Here is a 19,109-nt window from a genome sequence, read left to right on the forward strand (position 1 = left end):
TTTGAAACAATTATTTCGCAAAACAATTGATTATTATTTTTTGTTTGTTTATTATGTAACATTTGATATAGGCTACAGTAGTCAGCATTTGAAGTGGATCAAAAAAGTTCATCAAAGTTGTCCCAAGACAAGAACGCATTTTGGTTTTAGGACAAGTTTGATGAAAGGTTTTGATCCACTTCAAATGTTGACTAGCTACTCAATAGGCTATTAAAACATTCTGTTCGAGGTCCTTGACATAGGCTAAATAGAGAACATGGTGAAAAACATTAAAAATGTCCTCTTTGAGGTAAATATGCTCTTATAAATCATTTAAAATCTAGGACTTTGGATAAATTAAAAATATTGAATTCACAGGTCACCCCTAGATATAGTAGCCTGCAAACTTTGAGTCCCGATTTCAATGGGCAACTACTTCCCACATAAAAGGACAATGCTTCTCTTGTTCCTTTCCTTTCTTTTCACTATTCTGACTCATATATCCCTGGCTTTTTCAGTGCAACCCTTCATGCTTCCCTCCTCCTCTGCCCCTCTCCCTCTTTCGCATCTGTTGTGCCTGTAAACATTGTCTGGTTTGCTGAGATTAAGTCTTCTTTAACACAGTATAAACAACTTGAGGGCTAAGTTGCACTCCAAAGTTACAAAAAAGATTTCTCAGAAAGCAAAAGAAATCTCAGAGCTGCTGAATCAGCTAACAAACAGCATTAAAATTCAGCAAGCAGCATTACAATTATTAAGCTCATTGGTTCTCAGCTGGTAAGTTGTGTCTGTGGGTCACAGGTCTACTATGACTGTGGACAGCAGAGGGGAAAATATAAAGTAATAAAATGCAACCAGCCATAGAGTCATAGCGAAGCGCGAAAGTCAGCCAGTTGTGGTTTGGGTCGCCACTTGATGTCTGTAAATGTACTGTAAAATCTGAGTTGGGAAAACCTGGGTTCTGTAATACAAGCAAACAAAAATGATGAACCTCCAGCTTATTAAAAAAATCCCAGACTATGAAAAATGACGAGAAGCATGAGTATTTTGTAGTAATCTTTATAAAGAACACTGATTTAGTCATCGAGTGACACAAATGTCATAAGAGACATAGCACATCAGAACATATTGCAGCCACATTCTGAATCAGTCGTTTCAGTCAGGGGATTCACAGCTACAATTCTGCAACTCCATGCTGATAATAGTTCATTTTCCCAGACAAAACAGACCCCCGCACACACACAGAAGAGTGTAAAGTCAATGCAAGACATGACGACAGCAACAAAACCCAAGCATGAAAATACTTACATGCTCATCTACATTTACAACAGTTAACAAGACTTCAAGAACACTTCTATAATACATTATTGTGAGTTCTCGATGGAATTCTTAAGATGATGACATCTTATATACATCTACTTACAGCTGGAGATCAAACTACTCCACATGAGAGATTTCCATCAGTATTTACACTGGCAGCCACATTCTCTGCCCACATTTTAAACATATGGTTACTGATAACAAGAGCAATATCTGTACAACTGTGAAGAAGCATCATCTCAATGCTCAAAAATACAAATCTAGGAAGCATATTTAGTAACATCTATAATCAGTGCTGACAATGATTGAGTTGTTTTCTATTCCAGAGGACTAACTCCTTGTACCCCTAAGCCATGATGTACCAAAAAAGCATGACCTGCTTGCTGTAGCGATCTCAACAGTACCACTTTTTTGGGTCACATCACATTTGCTGCTCATACTGCTTCAAAATGAGTTACTGGAATTGCAATATTCCAAGGTTAGTAGAGGTACTGCATCTAAGAAACCATTATCTGTCACAGGTGTTATTCAATTTGGAGATGAAATGTAAAATGGCATTGTTTCCTTTATGGCTGTTACCTAAAGCACAGATCAAGTCTGTTGAGAATATCACCACAGTCCTAGATGGAGAACTACGAGTGCATTGCTACTGCCACTGAATGAACACATTTACACCGCACTGCTAGAGTCCTGGAGGAAGTGCACGTGTTGAGATTTCAGCATGCTTTGATGAAGGCTGAAGGCAGTTTTAGACAATGGATCCCTTCGAGGAGGACAGATGAATGGAGCGAATGCGCGTGGCCAGCGTCTTCTCCAGATCATGCAACGCGTCGGAGCAGCAGTTTTCCACTGGGGTGTTATAGAGCAACTGTTTAAATGGCTCAAGCTCTATGAGAACTGCCATGTTCTTCAGAAAGTAGCCCTCGATGTAGGCCGACAGCTCAGGTGCCTCCAGGAACTAAGAGAGAAGGAGAGGAAAGAACATACTGAGAATGTAAAGAATGTTTCATAAGCGTGGAAAATTAAATCTGAGAACATGTTCGATTGTATATTACTTTAGCATGGTTGTAGATCTCCACACAAGTTTCGGTGTTGATGTTCTTGGCGCAGATGATCTCACAGTGTCTCTGTAAAGCCTCCAGCTGGAAGAACTTAGATGCAGAGAGGAGCTGGAAGAAAGCGGAGCAGAGAGATGTTGAGACCAAAAGAAATAAAATTCAAATAAGCCTAATATTGTATATAAGGTAATCAATAATACATGTCAATTTAAAAAAAATATATATATATATACATATATATATATATATATATATATATATATACAGCGTCTCACAGAAGTGAGTACACCCCTCACGTTTTTGTAAATATTTTATTATATCTTTTCATGTGACAACACTGAAGAAATGACACTTTGCTACAATGTAAAGTAATGAGTGTAAATTTGCTGTCCCCTCAAAATAACTCAACACACAGCCATTAATGTCTAAACCGCTGTACAGTAATGAGTGTAAATTTGCTGTCCCCTCAAAATAACTCAACACACAGCCATTAATGTCTAAACCGCTGGCCACAAAAGTGAGTACACCCCTAAGTGAAAATGTCCAAATTGGGCCCAATTAGCTATTTTCTCTCCCAGGTGTCATGTGACTCGTTGGTGTTTCAAGGTCTCAGGTGTGAATGGGGAGCAGGTGTGTTAAATTTGGTGTTATCGCTCTCACTGGCTGTGTCTCATTTAGAAGGCTGCGTCCTCCGGAGGTCGAATCCTCTGGAGGTTGCATCCTCTGTAGGATGCATAACGTATACGAAGTGTCCTCAACCTAGAATTAAACGAGACGGCCTTCGTAGGACGGGCGGGAAAAAAAAACAGGAAGTATCACGTTGATTTGCCAACACATTTAGAGCATTGTTGCACTCTCACACTACTTAAATTAAGGAAAAATGTTTCTAAATTTGGAAAGTAATTTAAAAAAAAAAGCTTGTTTTATTTCGCTCAATGTTTGAGGAGCTGCAACGTTCGTACAACAGACAGCTGTTAGAGAAAAAAAGGAGGAGGATATTAAGAACAAAGTTTAACCTATATCAACCTCAAAGTTTTTATTGGAGGCAATTTAAGTTAAGTTGAAAACACCACATCTGCGCTTGTGTGTACATCTGCCGGCACCGGCATTTTTCAAATTAACGACAGTTGTTTATTGACGCAAAGAATTGTGGGTTATCTGTTGCAGTGAAGGATACACCTGATGCATCCTCCGAATTCCCGTGAAAGAAGGTCGCATTCGAAGGTTGCATTCGGAGTGTCCTACTTGCTTTTCTGAAATGAGACAGCCTCGATGACGTATGCACCCTTCGAATGAGACCTCCGGAGGACGCAGCCTTCTAAATGAGACACAGCTACTCTCTCATACTGGTCACTGGAAGTTCAACATGGCACCTCCTGGCAAAGAACTCTCTGAGGATCTGAAAAAAAGAATTGTTGCGCTACATAAAGATGGCGTGGCTATAAGAAGATTGCCAAGACCCTGAAATTAAGCTGCAGCATGGTGGCCAAGACCAAACAGCGGTTTAACAGGACAGGTTCAACTCAGATCAAGCCTCGCCATGATCGACCAAAGAAGTTGAGAATCCAGAGGTTGTGTTTGGGAAATAGACGTATGAGTGCTGCCAGCATTGCTGCAGAGGTTGAAGGGGTGGGGGGTCAGCCTGTCAGTGCTCAGACCATACGCCGCACACTGCATCAAATTGGTCTGCATGGCTGTCATCCCAGAAGGAAGCCTCTTCTAAAGATGATGCACAAGAAAGCCCGCAAACAGTTTGCTAAAGACAAGCAGACTAAGGACATGGATTACTGGAACCATGTCCTGTGGTCTGATGAGACCAAGATAAATTATTTGGTTCAGATGGTGTCAAGCGTGTGTGGCGGCAACCAGGTGAGGAGTACAAAGACAAATGTGTCTTGCCTACAGTCAAGCATGGTGGTGGGAGTGTCATGGTCTGGGGCTGCATGAGTGCTGCCGGCACTGGGGAGCTACAGTTCATTGAAGGAACCATGAATGCCAACATGCACTGTGACATACTGAAGCAGAGCATGATTCCCTCCCTTCGGAGACTGGGCCACAGGGCAGTATTCCAACATGATAACGACCCCAAACACACCTCCAAGACGACCACTGCCTTGCTAAAGAAGCTGAGGGTAAAGGTGATGGACTGGCCAAGCATGTCTCCAGACCTAAACCCTATTGAGCATCTGTGGGGCATCCTCAAACGGAAGATGGAGGAGTGCAAAGTCTCTAACATCCACCAGCTCCGTGATGTCATCATGGAGGAGTGGAAGAGGACTCCAGTGGCAACCTGTGAAGCTCTGGTGAACTCCATGCCCAAGAGGGTTAAGGCAGTGCTGGAAAATAATGGTGGTCACACAAAATATTGACACTTTGGGCCCAATTTGGACATTTTCACTTAGGGGTGTACTCACTTTTGTGGCCAGCAGTTTAGACATTATTGGCTGTGTGTTGAGTTATTTTGAGGGGACAGCTAATTTACACTGTTATACAAGCTGTAAACTCACTAATTTACATTGTAGCAAAGTGTAATTTCTTCAGTGTTGTCACATGAAAAGATATAATAAAATATTTACAAAAATGTGAGGGGTGTACTCACTTCTGTGAGATACTGTATACATAAATACTGTGTGTGTGTGTGTGTGTGTGTGTGTGTGTGTGTGTATATATATATATATATATATATATATATAATCTTGTACTGTTTTATTTGTGTAGTTAGTTTTTATTTTTATTTTAGTATTTTATTTACACTACCTAAGATTTCTTTGGCTAAAAGAAATTAATACTTTCATTCAACAAAAATGCATTAAATTGATCAAAAGTGACAGTAAGTAAAGACATCAAATAAATGCTTTTTTCAAATAAATACTGTTCTTTTGAACTTTAGAATCCTGAAAAAATTATGGTTTCCAAAAAAGAAAAAATTAAGCAGCTCAACTGTTTTCAACATTGATAATAATAAGAAATATTCATCGAACATCAAATCAGCATGTTAGAATGATTTCTCAAGGATCGAGTGAGTAATGTCTGATGAAAATTCAGCTTTGCCAACACAAGAATAAATTGCATTTTAGAATATATTAAAATAGAAAACAGTTATTTAAAATTGTAATAATATTTCACAATATTACTGTTTTTTCTGTATTTCTTGCAGCCTTGGTGAGCATAAAAGCTTTGAATGAAACAAATCTTTGAACAAATGTTTAAACGACATACAAATTCCTCGTATGTGTAAACACACCTGGCAATAAAGCTCATTCTGATTCTCATTCTGATAAGTACATAGTGAGGCTAATGAACTTTATTAATGTGTGGAAGAAATAATAATAACTTCAATTAGTAACTGAACACTGGTCTTATATTGCTGCTGTAATAAGAATCAGTTTGACAGCTTTAAACTGTAAAATCCCTTTAAATATAAATGCTAGATTGCATAACATAAGGACTGAAACAGAGTTATTAGTACTTACATCCATAACTTCAGTGTTTCTGATGTGAAGTGAATCCGTTCCACCACAGTACAGATACTGCATCACCAGCTATATGGAAAGCAAAATATAATGTTTCATGCATCAGTCTGACACTCAATAGACCATAATATAAAAATGATGAGCTCTCCTTTCCCTCTAAATAAAAGCAGCATAAAAATAGCAAGACACACTTGCATCTTCTCAGAGCATTAGTGGAGCAGTCGGACTGTACCTGAAATACATTGTATTTGACATGGCTGATTTCGATACAGGTGTTCTCAGCAGCTGGTCTGTTTGCCAGAAGTAATTTAAACCTTGGGTACAAGAAGGAGACGTTAAAACAATAATAGCACTCCTTAAAGAGTAACAATTAATGAAATTAAGCAGTTCTTGGGCCTCATATGTGTGTTATTAATAAGGTATTGTAATCAAAAGAACAAAAGCAAAAAAGGCACACTGTCACTGTTACACTGTATGTACTGTAATTATACAGGGTTTATTTTTCAGGTGGATGCAGTGCACCAACTGACCTGTTGGAGGCGGTGAAGAGCAAAACTTTGTGAGCATAGAATGGCTTTCCTTCCACCAGGAAGGTCACATCTGACATCTCCTTGTTGTTTAGAAAATGAGGATCTGACACAAACATATCACAGATGCATTTCATTAGTTGCAACTGTGGAATCCGTGGAAATCAGCAGCATACCACAGTCACTGCCAAAAGAACTCCAAAGGTTCATCCAAAAATGAAAATTCTGTCATATTTACTCTTATACTGTTCCCAACCCGTATGAAGTCAAAACAAATCATACTGATCATATTGAGAAACAGACTGAATTTTTTGTCTTTTTTCAATGAAAATCTTTACAGCCAACAGAGTTTTTTTTTTTTTTTTATTACGAATTCAACATTCTTTTGAGACGAATACAATTCACAAAACTGGTTTCAATGATCTGTTTGTAAATCGAACCGTTGCAGTTAATGGGTTCACCTCATTTTATTTTAGCTTTATTTCAGTTACTGTAAATGATTCTTAATTTAGTTTAAATGAACTTAAATGAGTTTTTACAAAGATGGAATTTAATTTGAATTTTAAAGATAAATTTTATTATTATTCAAATAAACTGTTCTTAATTGCAGTGCACTCTTCAGAATTTTGTGTTCCACAAAAGAAATCAGTCATATGGCTCAGAGTGACACGAGGGTGAGTACATAATGACAGAAATCTCATTTTTGACTGAACTCTTCAACCTGATCTCTTCAACTTGCATTTAAAATATTTTTTAATGGCAGAACCACCCACAAATGACATTTTTCACTTGACATTTCATGAACAAAAAGAGTGCTCAGTTCAATTCAAAATGTCACTTTCTGTTGGTCACGAAAAGCTTGCAGTTGTTTGTGTTTTACAGAGAGCACGGCACAACCTGATATCTGGTGCTACGTACCCAGTCTTGATGTCTGTTTCCTCTTGATCTCTGTAAGTTTGGGGATCGGATACGGTCCATAGCACTGAGTAAATATCATGGCCAGCTGCTGACTAATCACTTCATTCTGCAAACCATAAGAAAGAGTAACAGGTAAGACCCCTCTCATCAAGCCCCAAATACAAAACAACACATTTTACAGTGCCTGAATTGTGTGAAGGTTATGTGTAAGCTTGCATAGCAAAACCGCACCATCTATCCTTGAGAAGTATCAATGTATGGTGTTTTTTTGGGATCAGTACTTTGTTATGAAGGCGATAGGAGTAAAACTCTTAAATCCCTGTCAGTTCGCTCCTTCTGCAGTTCGAACGATCAGCTTCTCTGAAAGATTGTTAGAGGTTCCTCATCAACTTGACATTTCTCTCGCCCGGCCTGCCTCTGCCTCTACAAATCACCTGCTGTCAGCATAGCACCGCTATTTCCTCTCTCTCCCGCTCTCTCTGCCGTTCTGTCTCTTGGTCTCTCTCTCTTTGTACTAACAAGCAGACACGCATTACTTGTGAAGGTTGAGCAGGGAGCGGAAACTGTCAGTCATCCCTGCAGGGCTCAGAGTAAGGTTCCTTGATTCCACCATAGATCAACCTTGACAAACACGCTCACACATACACCTACTGTAGCCCCAATAGAAGGAAATCCACATTTATCTTTACTTCCTGATCTGCTATAGAGGGAGTAGGTATGGATGTGTGAAGCAGATGTAATGGTCAGTGTCTAAGGATTCTTTCTAGCACCCTAGGTTTCAAAGCGAAGCTCACTATTACATAATGCTGTGGGAGGACGTCAACAGAATGCCCAATTCAAATTATGCAAGTTTCTGCCTTCACTTCCTGTTCTACAGAAGCAATATGCTCCCCAGGGTTCTGGACTCTAAGGATTCTATGAGAAGTAACCCTTGGATTATACCTAATGGGTATGATCATGTATCTCAGGCAAGCTACTACCAAGATCAGAGGTTTGATTCCAGAGAAAGCATATGATGTCAGTTGTGGAAATTTGCACTCTTGTGTTGGTGCTTGTGAGTTTAGCATGTGTTTTTGTTCACCTTGCTGGCACGCAGGATCTGGAACATGAGTGGGAGGCCGTGTGTTATGAGTTCCTCTGTGTACTCCTCCTCTTCAATAGAGCTGAACTCTTTCAGCAGACCCTGGATCAGCGGCCGCCGGTGCTGCAGGAAACAGGTTCGCAGGGACTCCAGCCAGGTGTGCAGTGTCCAGGGCACCCCTGATATACAAAAAAACAAATGACAAACACTGTTTTACTTTTTAACAAGTGGAAATGTTATGTGATCAGTGATGTAAGTCGCCTTTAAGATTTTCACAATGGTATATACTACCATTCAAAAGTTTTGAATCGGCAAGATAAAATGTTTCTGAAAGAATACCTTAAGCTCACCAAGGCTGCATGTATTCAATCAAAAATACAGTAGAACAAAAGTACTTTGAAACATAATTATAACAAAAAGAAACTGTTTTGTATTTTAATATATTTTAAAATGTCATTTCTTTCTTTCTGAGTTTTCAGCAGGCATTACTCCAGTCTTCAGTGTCACATGATCCTTCAGAAATCATTCTAAAATGCTGATTTAGTGCTCAAGGAACATTTCTTAGTATAATGGATGCTGGAAAAAGTTGTGCTGCTTAATATTTTTGTTGAAGCCTTGATTTTTTTTTTTTTTTTTGGATGAATAGAAAGTTCAAAAACAGCATTTATTTTGAACAAATTCATTTGAAATTTTATAATATAATATTTTAAACATATAATATTTTATAATAAATGTGTCACTTTTGGTCAATTTAATGCACCCTTGCTTAATAAAAGTATAAATACACATATTATAGAAATATATTTATATATAAATATATACAAAAATATATATATAAACACGTTTTCATAATATATATATATACAACCCGAATTCCAGAAATGTTGGGACGTTTTTTTTCAATTTGAATAAAATGAAAACTAAAAGACTTTCAAAATTTTGAAAAGATTCAGCTGGGAGAACATCTGGCAACTAATTAAGTTAATTGTACATACATCAGGTCTGTAACATGATTAGCTATAAAAGGGATGTCTTAGAGAGGCAGAGCCTCTCAGAAGTAAAGATGGGCAGAGGCTCTCCAATCTGTGAAAGAGTGCGTAAAAAGATTGTGGAATACTTTAAAAACAAAGTTCCTCAACGTCAAATTGCAAAGGCTTTGCAAATCTCATCATCTACAGTGCATAACATCATCAAAAGATTCAGAGAAACTGGAGAAATCTCTGTGCGTAAGGGACAAGGCCGAAGACCTTTGTTGGATGCCTGTGGTTTTTGGGCCCTCAGATGACACTGCTTCACTCATCGGCATGATTCTGTCATTGACATTACTAAATGGGCCCAGGAATAGTTCCAGAAACCACTGTCGGTAAACACAATCCGCCGTGCCATTTGCAGATGCCAACTAAAGCTCTATCATGCAAAAAGGAAACCATATGTGAACACGGGGCCATATGTGTCCTGTGGGCCAAGGCTCATTTAAAATGCAATGATTCAAAGTGGAAAAGTGTTCTATGGTCAGACGAGTCCAAATTTGACATTCTTGTTGAAAATCACGGAAGCGGTGTCCTCCGGGCTAAAGAGGAGGGAGACCTTCCAGCGTGTCATCAGCGTTCAGTTCAAAAGCTAGCATCTCTGATGGTATGGGGGTGCATAAGTGCATACTGTATGGGCAGCTTGCATGTTTTGGAAGGCACTATGAATGCTGAAAGGTATATAAAGGTTTTAGAGCAACATATGCTCCCCTCCAGACAACGTGTATTTCAGCAGAACAATGCAAAACCACATACTGCAGCTATTACAACAGCATGGCTTCGTAGTAGAAGAGTCTGGGTGCTGAATTGTCCTGCCTGCAGTCCAGATCTTTCACCTATAGAGAACATTTGGTGCACCATTAAACAAAAAATACATCAAAGACGACCACGAACTCTTCAGCAGCTGGAAACCTATATCAGGCAAGAATGGGACCAAATTCCAACACCAAAACTCCAGAAACTTATAACCCTCGATTTTTTGTGCATAAAATTGTAAAATTTCTCAGTTTAAACATTTGTTATGTTATCTATGTTGTATTGTTAATAAAATGTTGGCTCATGTGATTTGAAAGTCTTTTAGTTTTCATTTTATTCAAATTTAAAAAACGTCCCAACATTTCCTGAATTCGGGTTGTGTTTATATATATATAATCAATAAAAATAATAAAAAGACAGAAAAGAATAGATAGAGCTAGTGTTAGAGGGTCAAGTTATTTTGTTGTTTTCATAATAGTTAAAAAGAAAACTACTGTGTGTGTATATATATATATATATATATACAGTATATATGACAAGTAGATAGAATAGAAATAGAATAGTGAGTTCTAGTGTTAGAGGGTCAAGTGTAGATGTATATATAGCATATATAGCAGTTCCATGCAAGTTTCTGTTTTATTGTATGCCATATCAAAATGTTCCACAGCACACCTCTATTCAACAAGCCATTCATTACATTAAGCTATACTTACAGTAAGTAACTTAATGTTATGCAAATTCATTGTGATGTGATTATTTTATTATTGTAGATACACTGTCAGTACTGACCTAGACTTCTGATGTCCAATGTGATGTCGACATAGCCGTGTTCAGAGCTGTGATACATCGCTTCTCTAAGAGCTTTGAGTTTGGCTTTCCCCGTGCGGGTTGCTTCCATCTTCAGGGAATTCCTCTCTTCCATCTCTGATCCCTCAGCCAAGATCTCCTGTAGAGACAGAACATCTGCCTTCCCCTTTTCCGACTGCGACAGAAGCTTGCAGAACACGTTCCTGCAGCACGAGGATGAGGATGATACGATTTTGCAGTTTTATTAATAAATTACGAGACTGTGTGTGTATATTTGACTAATGTGTGTGTGTGTGTGTGTGTTACCTGTGTCCATGCGCTGCAGCCAGGCTGTAGGAGTTCATGTCCCCTTGCGGTGCGGTAGAGATGCCGTTGCGGTACATGGTCCCAACCATGGGGTCTGCTCCTCTCTCCAAAAGCAGACTGACCAGCTCAAAGTTCCCTACAGCACACAAACTGCTGAGTCCTCTCTTGTGGTCTCGCTGGCTTATAATTCAGTAATTCGAGAAGGAAGTGGCACTGTTGTCCGGTCTGCAGTATGAGCTTTCTTACCTGCAGCGGCAGCTAACTGCAAAGGCGTCTCAGTGTAGTTCTCCATCCCGTCCTGCAGAGAGCCCTCAACATTAGCTCCAGCGTCCAGAAGCAACTGAGATTAAAGGAAGGAGAGAGAAGAGATCTGGTTTTCCATTATGGAGAACTCCAGCTGTAGTGAATAAGCTAATGAAAGCAATTCCTGCTAAGATTAATTCGAAGAATTAGAGACAATGACAATGAAATAAGCATAACACATAATGAATCATAATGGCTGTACGACTTCATGCTAAAATGAAAACCCCAATTCATGCAGACAAGGCTTTCAGGAGAAAACTGATGCATACGCTACAGGAATTTTAGTCTGATTCAGTTGTTTGGCTTAAAATCTTGCTGAAAGTTCGGGCAGGAGAGAGACGTCACTACCTGCACCACGGGGATGTGCTGGTGAAGTATGGCGAAGGTGAGAGGAGTGGCCTGCCGGGTCTCTGGGAAGACTGAGGGGTACTTTTGCACTGTGTTTGGCACCTAAGGGAGGTACAGGGGACAGAGCAGGGCACAAATCAGAGAGATGGAGACCTTTAAAAACCTGTCCTGGGAAAAGCACAGAGACGCTGCGCTCAGCTGAAAATATGGAGATAGGAGAGGATCTTTGGCCTTTTTGCCTCTTTATATGAGCTGCCTGTACAGTATACAAGCACACTTTTATTCAATATGAATGCTTTAAATTGATAAAAAGTGACAGTTTCCACAAAAATATTAAGCAGCTTGAATATTTTCTTCATTGATAATACCCCCTCTCCAAATAATAGGCCTATTTTTAAGAATTAAACAATTTAATTAATACACTCTTAAAAATAAAGGTGCTTTAAAGGTTCTTCATAGCGATGCCATAGAACCATTGCTGAACTATTTTTGGTTCCACAAAGAACCATACAGTCAAAGATTCTTTAAAGAACCATCTCTTTCTTACCTTTCTTAATAATCTGAAGAACCTTCTTTCGCCACAAAGAACCTTTTGTGAAACCAGATGTTAAAGGTTCTTTATGGAACCATTTAGACACAAAAAGTCCTTCTATGGCATCGTGAAGCACCTTTATTTTTAAGAGTGCAGTACAATTCCATCAAACTGAATTGAATAATCCTTATGTATTTTATTTGAACAATTGAACAATCATTAATCAATTATTCAATTAAAATATATAAGGATTATTATTATATTAGAATTTTACTATTAATTAAATTGCATAAATCTTAAAAATAGGCGTACATTTTTTTTAGAGTATAATAAGAAATGTTTCAACTTTCAGAAATATCAAAGCATCAGAAATACCGTAAAATTATTTTAAAAGACCTACTAAAATACATTTTAATATTATTTTCAATTCATTAATTACAAAAAAAAATTACATTAGCTTTTCAATTCAACATGTAACTAAAATTATTATGCTGATAATATAATTTGCTTGAATTAGTGTATATTAAATTCTTTAAATTAAGTATTTTTATTTCTGTTATTTCTACTCTAATTTATGTTAACACCAGCACCAAATACCTTGCATTTGGCAAACTGAAGGTTAACATAATTATAACACACTTCTGAGGTTTTAACCAGCATCTTCAATAAAAAAATGTTTATTCAATTATTATTTTAAATTTTATTTTATTATAAAAAATACCCTCTAACACTAGCATTCTCTATTCTTTTGACTTGTTTTGTTTTTATTTAAAGAAGACCCTCTAACACTAGTGTTCCCTATTCTTTTTCTATTGTATCTACTTGTTTTCTTTTTCTTTATTATATATTTTAAAAACTTACTACGTGTACTACATGAGGCTAACCGAGACTTGTCACAGCACTTGCATATTATTGTTTTGATTGCTTCTATATTGTCCTCATTTGTAAGTCGCTTTGGATAAGCGTCTGCTAAATGACTAAATGTAAATTATTTTTAAAATGATCAAATATGGACACCACTGTATATACATTTATTTTTTACATTTACATTTCAATTAAAATTTATTTCTACATATTCTAAAGTTACAAAAATTGAAGGTTGTTTTGACGGTAAAAAGCAAGTCAAAATTCTTGTGAGTTGTTTGATGGAGGTAGAAGGTGTAAGGTTTTGTGAGAGAGAAAGCAAAACCTGATTCATAGCGAACGTCAATGAACTTTTCGCATTTTTATGACACACAGATGTAAACAATATTATTTCCCTGCTTCAAGTGACTGAAACTGTGACTTGCGGTGATATCTCTCTGAGACGTGTTTTAACAAGCTGGAAATAGCGACAAATAGTGAGCATCTATATTAGTGAGAAATCTGTCTTCGCTAGCTTCTAGGGCCGAGTTTGGCAGAACAACACCTAGTGACAGTGACTTCCAACAAACACAGAGGAAATCTACCCAGACAAATCCCTCATGTGCATGCAAAGCAGTCTGAGTTTTCTCCTGTCATACTACAACACATAAACACAAATACTACACATGAAACTACATGACGGGGAGGATGGGTGTACAGAATGTGTATATAAGAACACAGCAGAGATGTAGTCACAAACCTCACTGTTGATGTCGGCTCCTGCGTCTAGCAGCATCTGAACCATGGCTTCGTCACCGCGAACACATGCGTACATCAGAGGGGTCATTCCCTGCAAAACCCACAAAAGACCAGTTAACACTGAGCACGTGCCAGACATATCTCCTGATTGTGGAGTAACGAGGGAATGCAACTTGACAATATGCAGCATTTCATTTAAATGCATTCCTCTAAACAAAACGAGTCTTCTTGTGTTGATAGGAACCAATCTCCTGGAAAACCATAACGTTACTCAAATCAAGAGATGGAAAATCAGATAACAAGCGAATTAGTTAAGAAACAAAGGTAATGGCAAATGTTTCCACTCCCCGAGGTCAATAACAGAGCAAAGCAATCAGTGATGGAAAGCGCACTGGTGTGTGCACTGATTAATACGGTCAACCGTTAAACACTGTGAATCTTGAGGGAAACCTGCTGTGCAAATCTGTTTGTTCCCTTCTGGGCTTCCATAAATGGAAAATATAGCAATTTGTGCAAGCATTTATAGTCAGCAGCAACCTATCAATTTATGCATTAATCTGCATTTAGTTGTGTTTAACTGTTTAAAGTGATGTATAATACATTTTTGCACCTGGAGTTGCACCTGCATTTGTACTAGGACGGGACCTCGTGAACGAACCACTTCTAGGGGCTGAACCTGCAACTTTTAGGTTACAGGACCAGGCCAAATCCAATGCAAAATAACTCACCACAGGTTTTCAAAGCCCCAGGAAGCTATTTATTTATTTATTATTTGAGAAAAAGGTTTGTTTATGGCTGTCAAAGTTAACATGTAAACTTAAGTTATTAAAAAAAAGTGTTTCACATTCAAAATTTGATTAAATTCTGCTAGACAATTATATTAATTAAATTTAGATGAAATGTAATTATTTTATTCTATTCAAAGCACACATTTGTAAAAGAAAACACTTACCATTTTTCTTGCACATTATAAATGTTTTATACATGAAAATATGCAGCTTCCTTTTCCATTCAAAGCTTTAGTGTTGAGAAGATTTTTACATTTTTATTTAAACAAGCTGAATTAATTTGATCAAAAATATGCTAAAAAGAGTTTAAATGAACTGTTTTCTATTTTGATATATGTTAAAATTGTTCTTTATTCCTGTGATAGCAAAGCAGCATTTTCAATTGAATATTTTGTGGAAACCCTGATCATTTTTTCCCTCGGAATATTTTGATAAGTTAAAATAATTTCAATTTAAGGATACCTCGCTGAATAAAAGTATTCATTTCTTTCTTTAAAAAACTCTTACCGACCCCAAAATTTAATACGGAAGTGTGTATTTCAGGAATGGGGTTCCCATTAAAAAGATGATAAAACCCCTACCTTAACATACTGTTAAATACAAAAATAATGGCAAGTTTTATATTTGTGTGCATGAACATGTCTGTTTATGTAAGAATCATTCAAACCTGTTCACTCATACTGTTGATTCCACCGGGTCCTAGTAAGTTGATGGCCTGGTTGACAAGGTCAGTGCGGCCACAGTTGAGCATGCGGAAGCCCAGGTCCTGCAGGAACTTGGCCTCGGTAGAGGCTGCATCCAGCTTACGTGACACGCAGAAACAGTCATCAGTCCTGCGGCACACATACAAAAACATCTCTCTAATGTCTTAATCCTCTACAAAAAAAAGCTTGAGTCACATATTCCAAGTGAAACACTCATCTATGGGCGAAGCTTTCATTACAACACTTGGCCTAATACTAATAAAACAGCAGTTATGGTGTGATGCATGCCTTATGTTGGGTCGACTGAGCTTGTTTTCCCTGTACAGACTGTTTATGAGCCATTTTCATTTCACTCATGATGGGTAGCAATATCTGGTAGCTGGATGTTAATTTAATGGCAGCACGCTTACTTCAGCTGGCGGGGCTCACAATCCACCCCGGGCAGCAGGAGTCTGGCCGCCTGCCGAACATCATCGCTATCCACTGAAAAGCTGCGGCGGTGCTCCGCATGTGCCAAAGCTACTCTGATCCACTCCATCAGAGGAGGCAGTACGAGAAACGGCCTGCAGGAGGAGACAAAATGATTATGTTATTTCACAAATATACATTATTCGTCTTTACTAATGATATTTTGGTATTAATATGTTAAATTAGCTTTTATATTTTCAGTTTTCATTTGAATTTTAGTTTCATTTTTAGTCATTTTGCTTTTGTGCTTTTGTGTTTTAAACATTTGTTTATTAAATATTTTTTCCCAGTTTTAGCTGCATTTCTGTAACTTTTGTTTAGTGTAAGTTTTTTTTTATTATCTAATATTTATATTTTATTTATTTCATCTTTACTTATATTAACAAAATATATACTATATTTTTTTGTAGTATATTATTTGCATATAGCCTATATAAACGTGGATACAAAAATTGGGAATAATTAATATTTTTTGATATTAGAAGAAATAATACAAAAGAATGGTCTCTCACCAAGGCTTGATTTATTTGTTAAAAAGTACAGTAAAAAATAATATTGTGAAATATTATTACAATTTTAAAGTATTTTGTTTTACATGTCATTTATTCCTGTTGTGGCAAAGCTGAATTTTCAGCAGCTGTTACTTCAATGTCACATGTATTATGTATATGTATATAGAACATGTTTATATATGAAGAGTTCATTTGCAAAAACAGATAACGTTTTTAACAATTAAAAAAAAAATCATGTTATTTCATTGTGCATTCTAATTAATCTCAATCAAACTGCATTTGGGTTATTTTGATTAGGTTAAAAAATAAAATAAAATACAGCTAACACAATAAAAACATGATAACATAATTAAAAAAGTATTAATTGTATTCTGTTTTTGAAAATAAACTTCATATATTTAGAACTAAAACTAATTAGCTGGTAACATCTCATTTTTGTTTATTGTAAGTTTTTCATTTCATATTTATATTCGATAACAGTAGTGTTATTTCAATTAACAGAATAGTTTTAGTTAGCAATAACAACACTGATCTTTAAATACTTCAATCTCTGAGAGACAAACTGGACTTAATCTCACAGCAACTTAATATCAGCTCAACTAGCAAAAGCCCTCTTCATGACCTTGGAAGATGAAATTTTTTAATTAGGTTTCTAAGCTAAATCTCATTAGCAGCTGCAACACAATGCAACCTGAGAATATTTACACCAAACAAGTTCAAAATTTAGCAGACAAATCAACCCATAAACGTTTACTTATTTAATATCTTTGAAAATGACACTAACGTAATTTTCCATCAGATACAGGAAGTGCTTCACCTACTCTTCATTTATTTATAATGTGGTTTCATTTCATTGCATTGCCTTTGCCTTGCAGTCTGTTGCCTTGTATTTCACATTTACACTCCTCTGCATTTCATTATATGACAGTGTCAGGCTGAATAAACGACTACTTGGCTTAAGCCTTAAAGTAAGTACCTTGAGCTACTGCATCAATCAGAAAGCTCCCTAACAAAAATACCCAGCCACAGAGGAAGTCCCCTCACCTCTCGGTCTGTAAGGTGACTTTGGACGGCTCTACGTTGGGGTTCTCCCACTCCATCTGAGGGCAGTGCATGAAGTAGCAGAGTGTATATAAAGCCTCGGGCTCCCAGTGGATCAGGCTGCTCTTCTGAGGGAGCGGAGTGCCGTTGCTGTGGTTCTTTATGCTCAGAGGCTGGAGGTGATGCATGGCTCTGGACACTAAATCACCTGTCGGGGCACAAGAGAACTTTGGTTTGCTGGGAATGATGTAAATGGTGAAGGACAGTACTGTCGTCGCATTGATGCTACAGCATAAAAAATTAGCAGCTCTGTCAATCTTTCTCCGCCAGTCAGCTGTTTGTAGGTCCTCAGCAGCACGTTTGTCAGTAATGAAATTCTCGGCCAGTCCATCAAACTGAATATTACGCAAAAAGGGGTTACACTTTATTTCGATAGTCCACTTTAGACATTCTACTAACTATAAGTAACTTTGTAACTACGTGTTAACTACATGTCAACTAATTCTCAGTTGACATATACTTGCAAAGATTCTTATAGTCAGTATGTTGTATGTTGTGGGTCCATCAAAGTAAAGTCTTAGAAGATATTAAGCAGACAGTCTACTAATACTCTAATGACTGCTAGTTGACACGTAGTTGCAAAGTTACTTACTGTTAGTAGAATGTCTAAAGTGGACTATCGAAATAAAGTGTTACCCAAAAAGGTTATGCAATTTTGCCAGAGTACACCTGTCAGGACTCTATGAGGACAGATTTTTGATCACTCCGAATGACCCAGGTATATTGTTTGAATTTAAAAACTCAATAGGAGCTTATTTGCATAGATATAATTTGAAAAAAGTCAAATTTTCGAATTATTAAATGGTAGAAGTCTCTTATTCTTACCAAGGCTGAATTTATTTAATCTAAAACAGAGTAAAAACAGTAATATTGTGTTTTCTATATTTGAACATATTTAAATATATTACAAATATATATTTCTGTGATGGCAAAGCTGAATTTTCAGAATTATGCTGATTTGGTGCTCAATTACTGCCATATACAGCAACTGAAAAAAAAACCTTGGAAGAAGACAATTTATTTAAAACAATTTGGTGTTTAAGCTAAATCTTACTAGCAGTTAAGCGCAATGCAGCCTGAAAATATTTATATCAAACGAGTTCAAAATCTAATTTTCCAAGAGATACATGATGTTTCATGTACATTTTGCTATATATATATATATATATATATATATATATATATATAGTGTGTATAAAGTATATATGTATACACATTTAAATACACACACACACACACACACACACACACACACACACATATATATATATATATATATATAGCCTATATAGCAGGCATCCTCAAATCTGGCCCACTCCTGCAGAGTTTAGCTGTAACCCTAATCAAACACACCTGAGCGTGCTAATCAGAGTCTTCAAGATCATTAGAAAATCACAGGTAGGTGAGTTTGATCAGGGTTGGAGCTAAACTCTGCAGCAGATTGGCCCTCCAGGGAAAGATTTGAGGAACCCTGCTATATAGTGTGTATAAAGTTATG

The 19,109-nt window shown here is 37.1% G+C and overlaps 1 protein-coding gene and 1 long non-coding RNA gene across 6 annotated transcripts in view; one reads left to right on the forward strand and one right to left on the reverse strand.

Moving 5' to 3' along the window:
* LOC131523980 (uncharacterized) overlaps positions 1-1,721 on the forward strand; it is a 3,542-nt gene extending 1,821 nt beyond the window's left edge. The window contains exon 3 of the long non-coding RNA XR_009266895.1: positions 1,626-1,721. This is a non-coding gene — a long non-coding RNA (uncharacterized LOC131523980). The remainder of the gene's footprint in view (positions 1-1,625) is intronic.
* The window catches only part of btbd11b (BTB (POZ) domain containing 11b), a 63,703-nt gene continuing 45,631 nt past the window's right edge, over positions 1,038-19,109 (reverse strand). For 4 of the 5 annotated variants that reach the window (XM_058750651.1, XM_058750650.1, XM_058750648.1 and 1 more), the window contains exons 4-18: positions 17,555-17,759; positions 15,941-16,093; positions 15,494-15,659; positions 14,040-14,129; positions 11,905-12,006; positions 11,500-11,593; positions 11,254-11,389; positions 10,930-11,150; positions 8,357-8,535; positions 7,276-7,381; positions 6,361-6,463; positions 6,063-6,144; positions 5,831-5,899; positions 2,355-2,468; positions 1,038-2,257 (exon numbers count right to left, since the gene is read on the reverse strand). In XM_058750651.1, coding sequence (XP_058606634.1) covers positions 2,048-2,257; positions 2,355-2,468; positions 5,831-5,899; positions 6,063-6,144; positions 6,361-6,463; positions 7,276-7,381; positions 8,357-8,535; positions 10,930-11,150; positions 11,254-11,389; positions 11,500-11,593; positions 11,905-12,006; positions 14,040-14,129; positions 15,494-15,659; positions 15,941-16,093; positions 17,555-17,759 — 2,030 coding nt within the window. In that variant the 3' untranslated portion in view covers positions 1,038-2,047. The remainder of the gene's footprint in view (positions 2,258-2,354; positions 2,469-5,830; positions 5,900-6,062; positions 6,145-6,360; positions 6,464-7,275; positions 7,382-8,356; positions 8,536-10,929; positions 11,151-11,253; positions 11,390-11,499; positions 11,594-11,904; positions 12,007-14,039; positions 14,130-15,493; positions 15,660-15,940; positions 16,094-17,554; positions 17,760-19,109) is intronic. The other variant, XM_058750653.1, reaches the window with a different exon arrangement.

The sequence above is a fragment of the Onychostoma macrolepis genome, chromosome 18 (assembly GCF_012432095.1).
Source record: "Onychostoma macrolepis isolate SWU-2019 chromosome 18, ASM1243209v1, whole genome shotgun sequence".
In the NCBI taxonomy this organism is placed as follows: domain Eukaryota; kingdom Metazoa; phylum Chordata; class Actinopteri; order Cypriniformes; family Cyprinidae; genus Onychostoma; species Onychostoma macrolepis.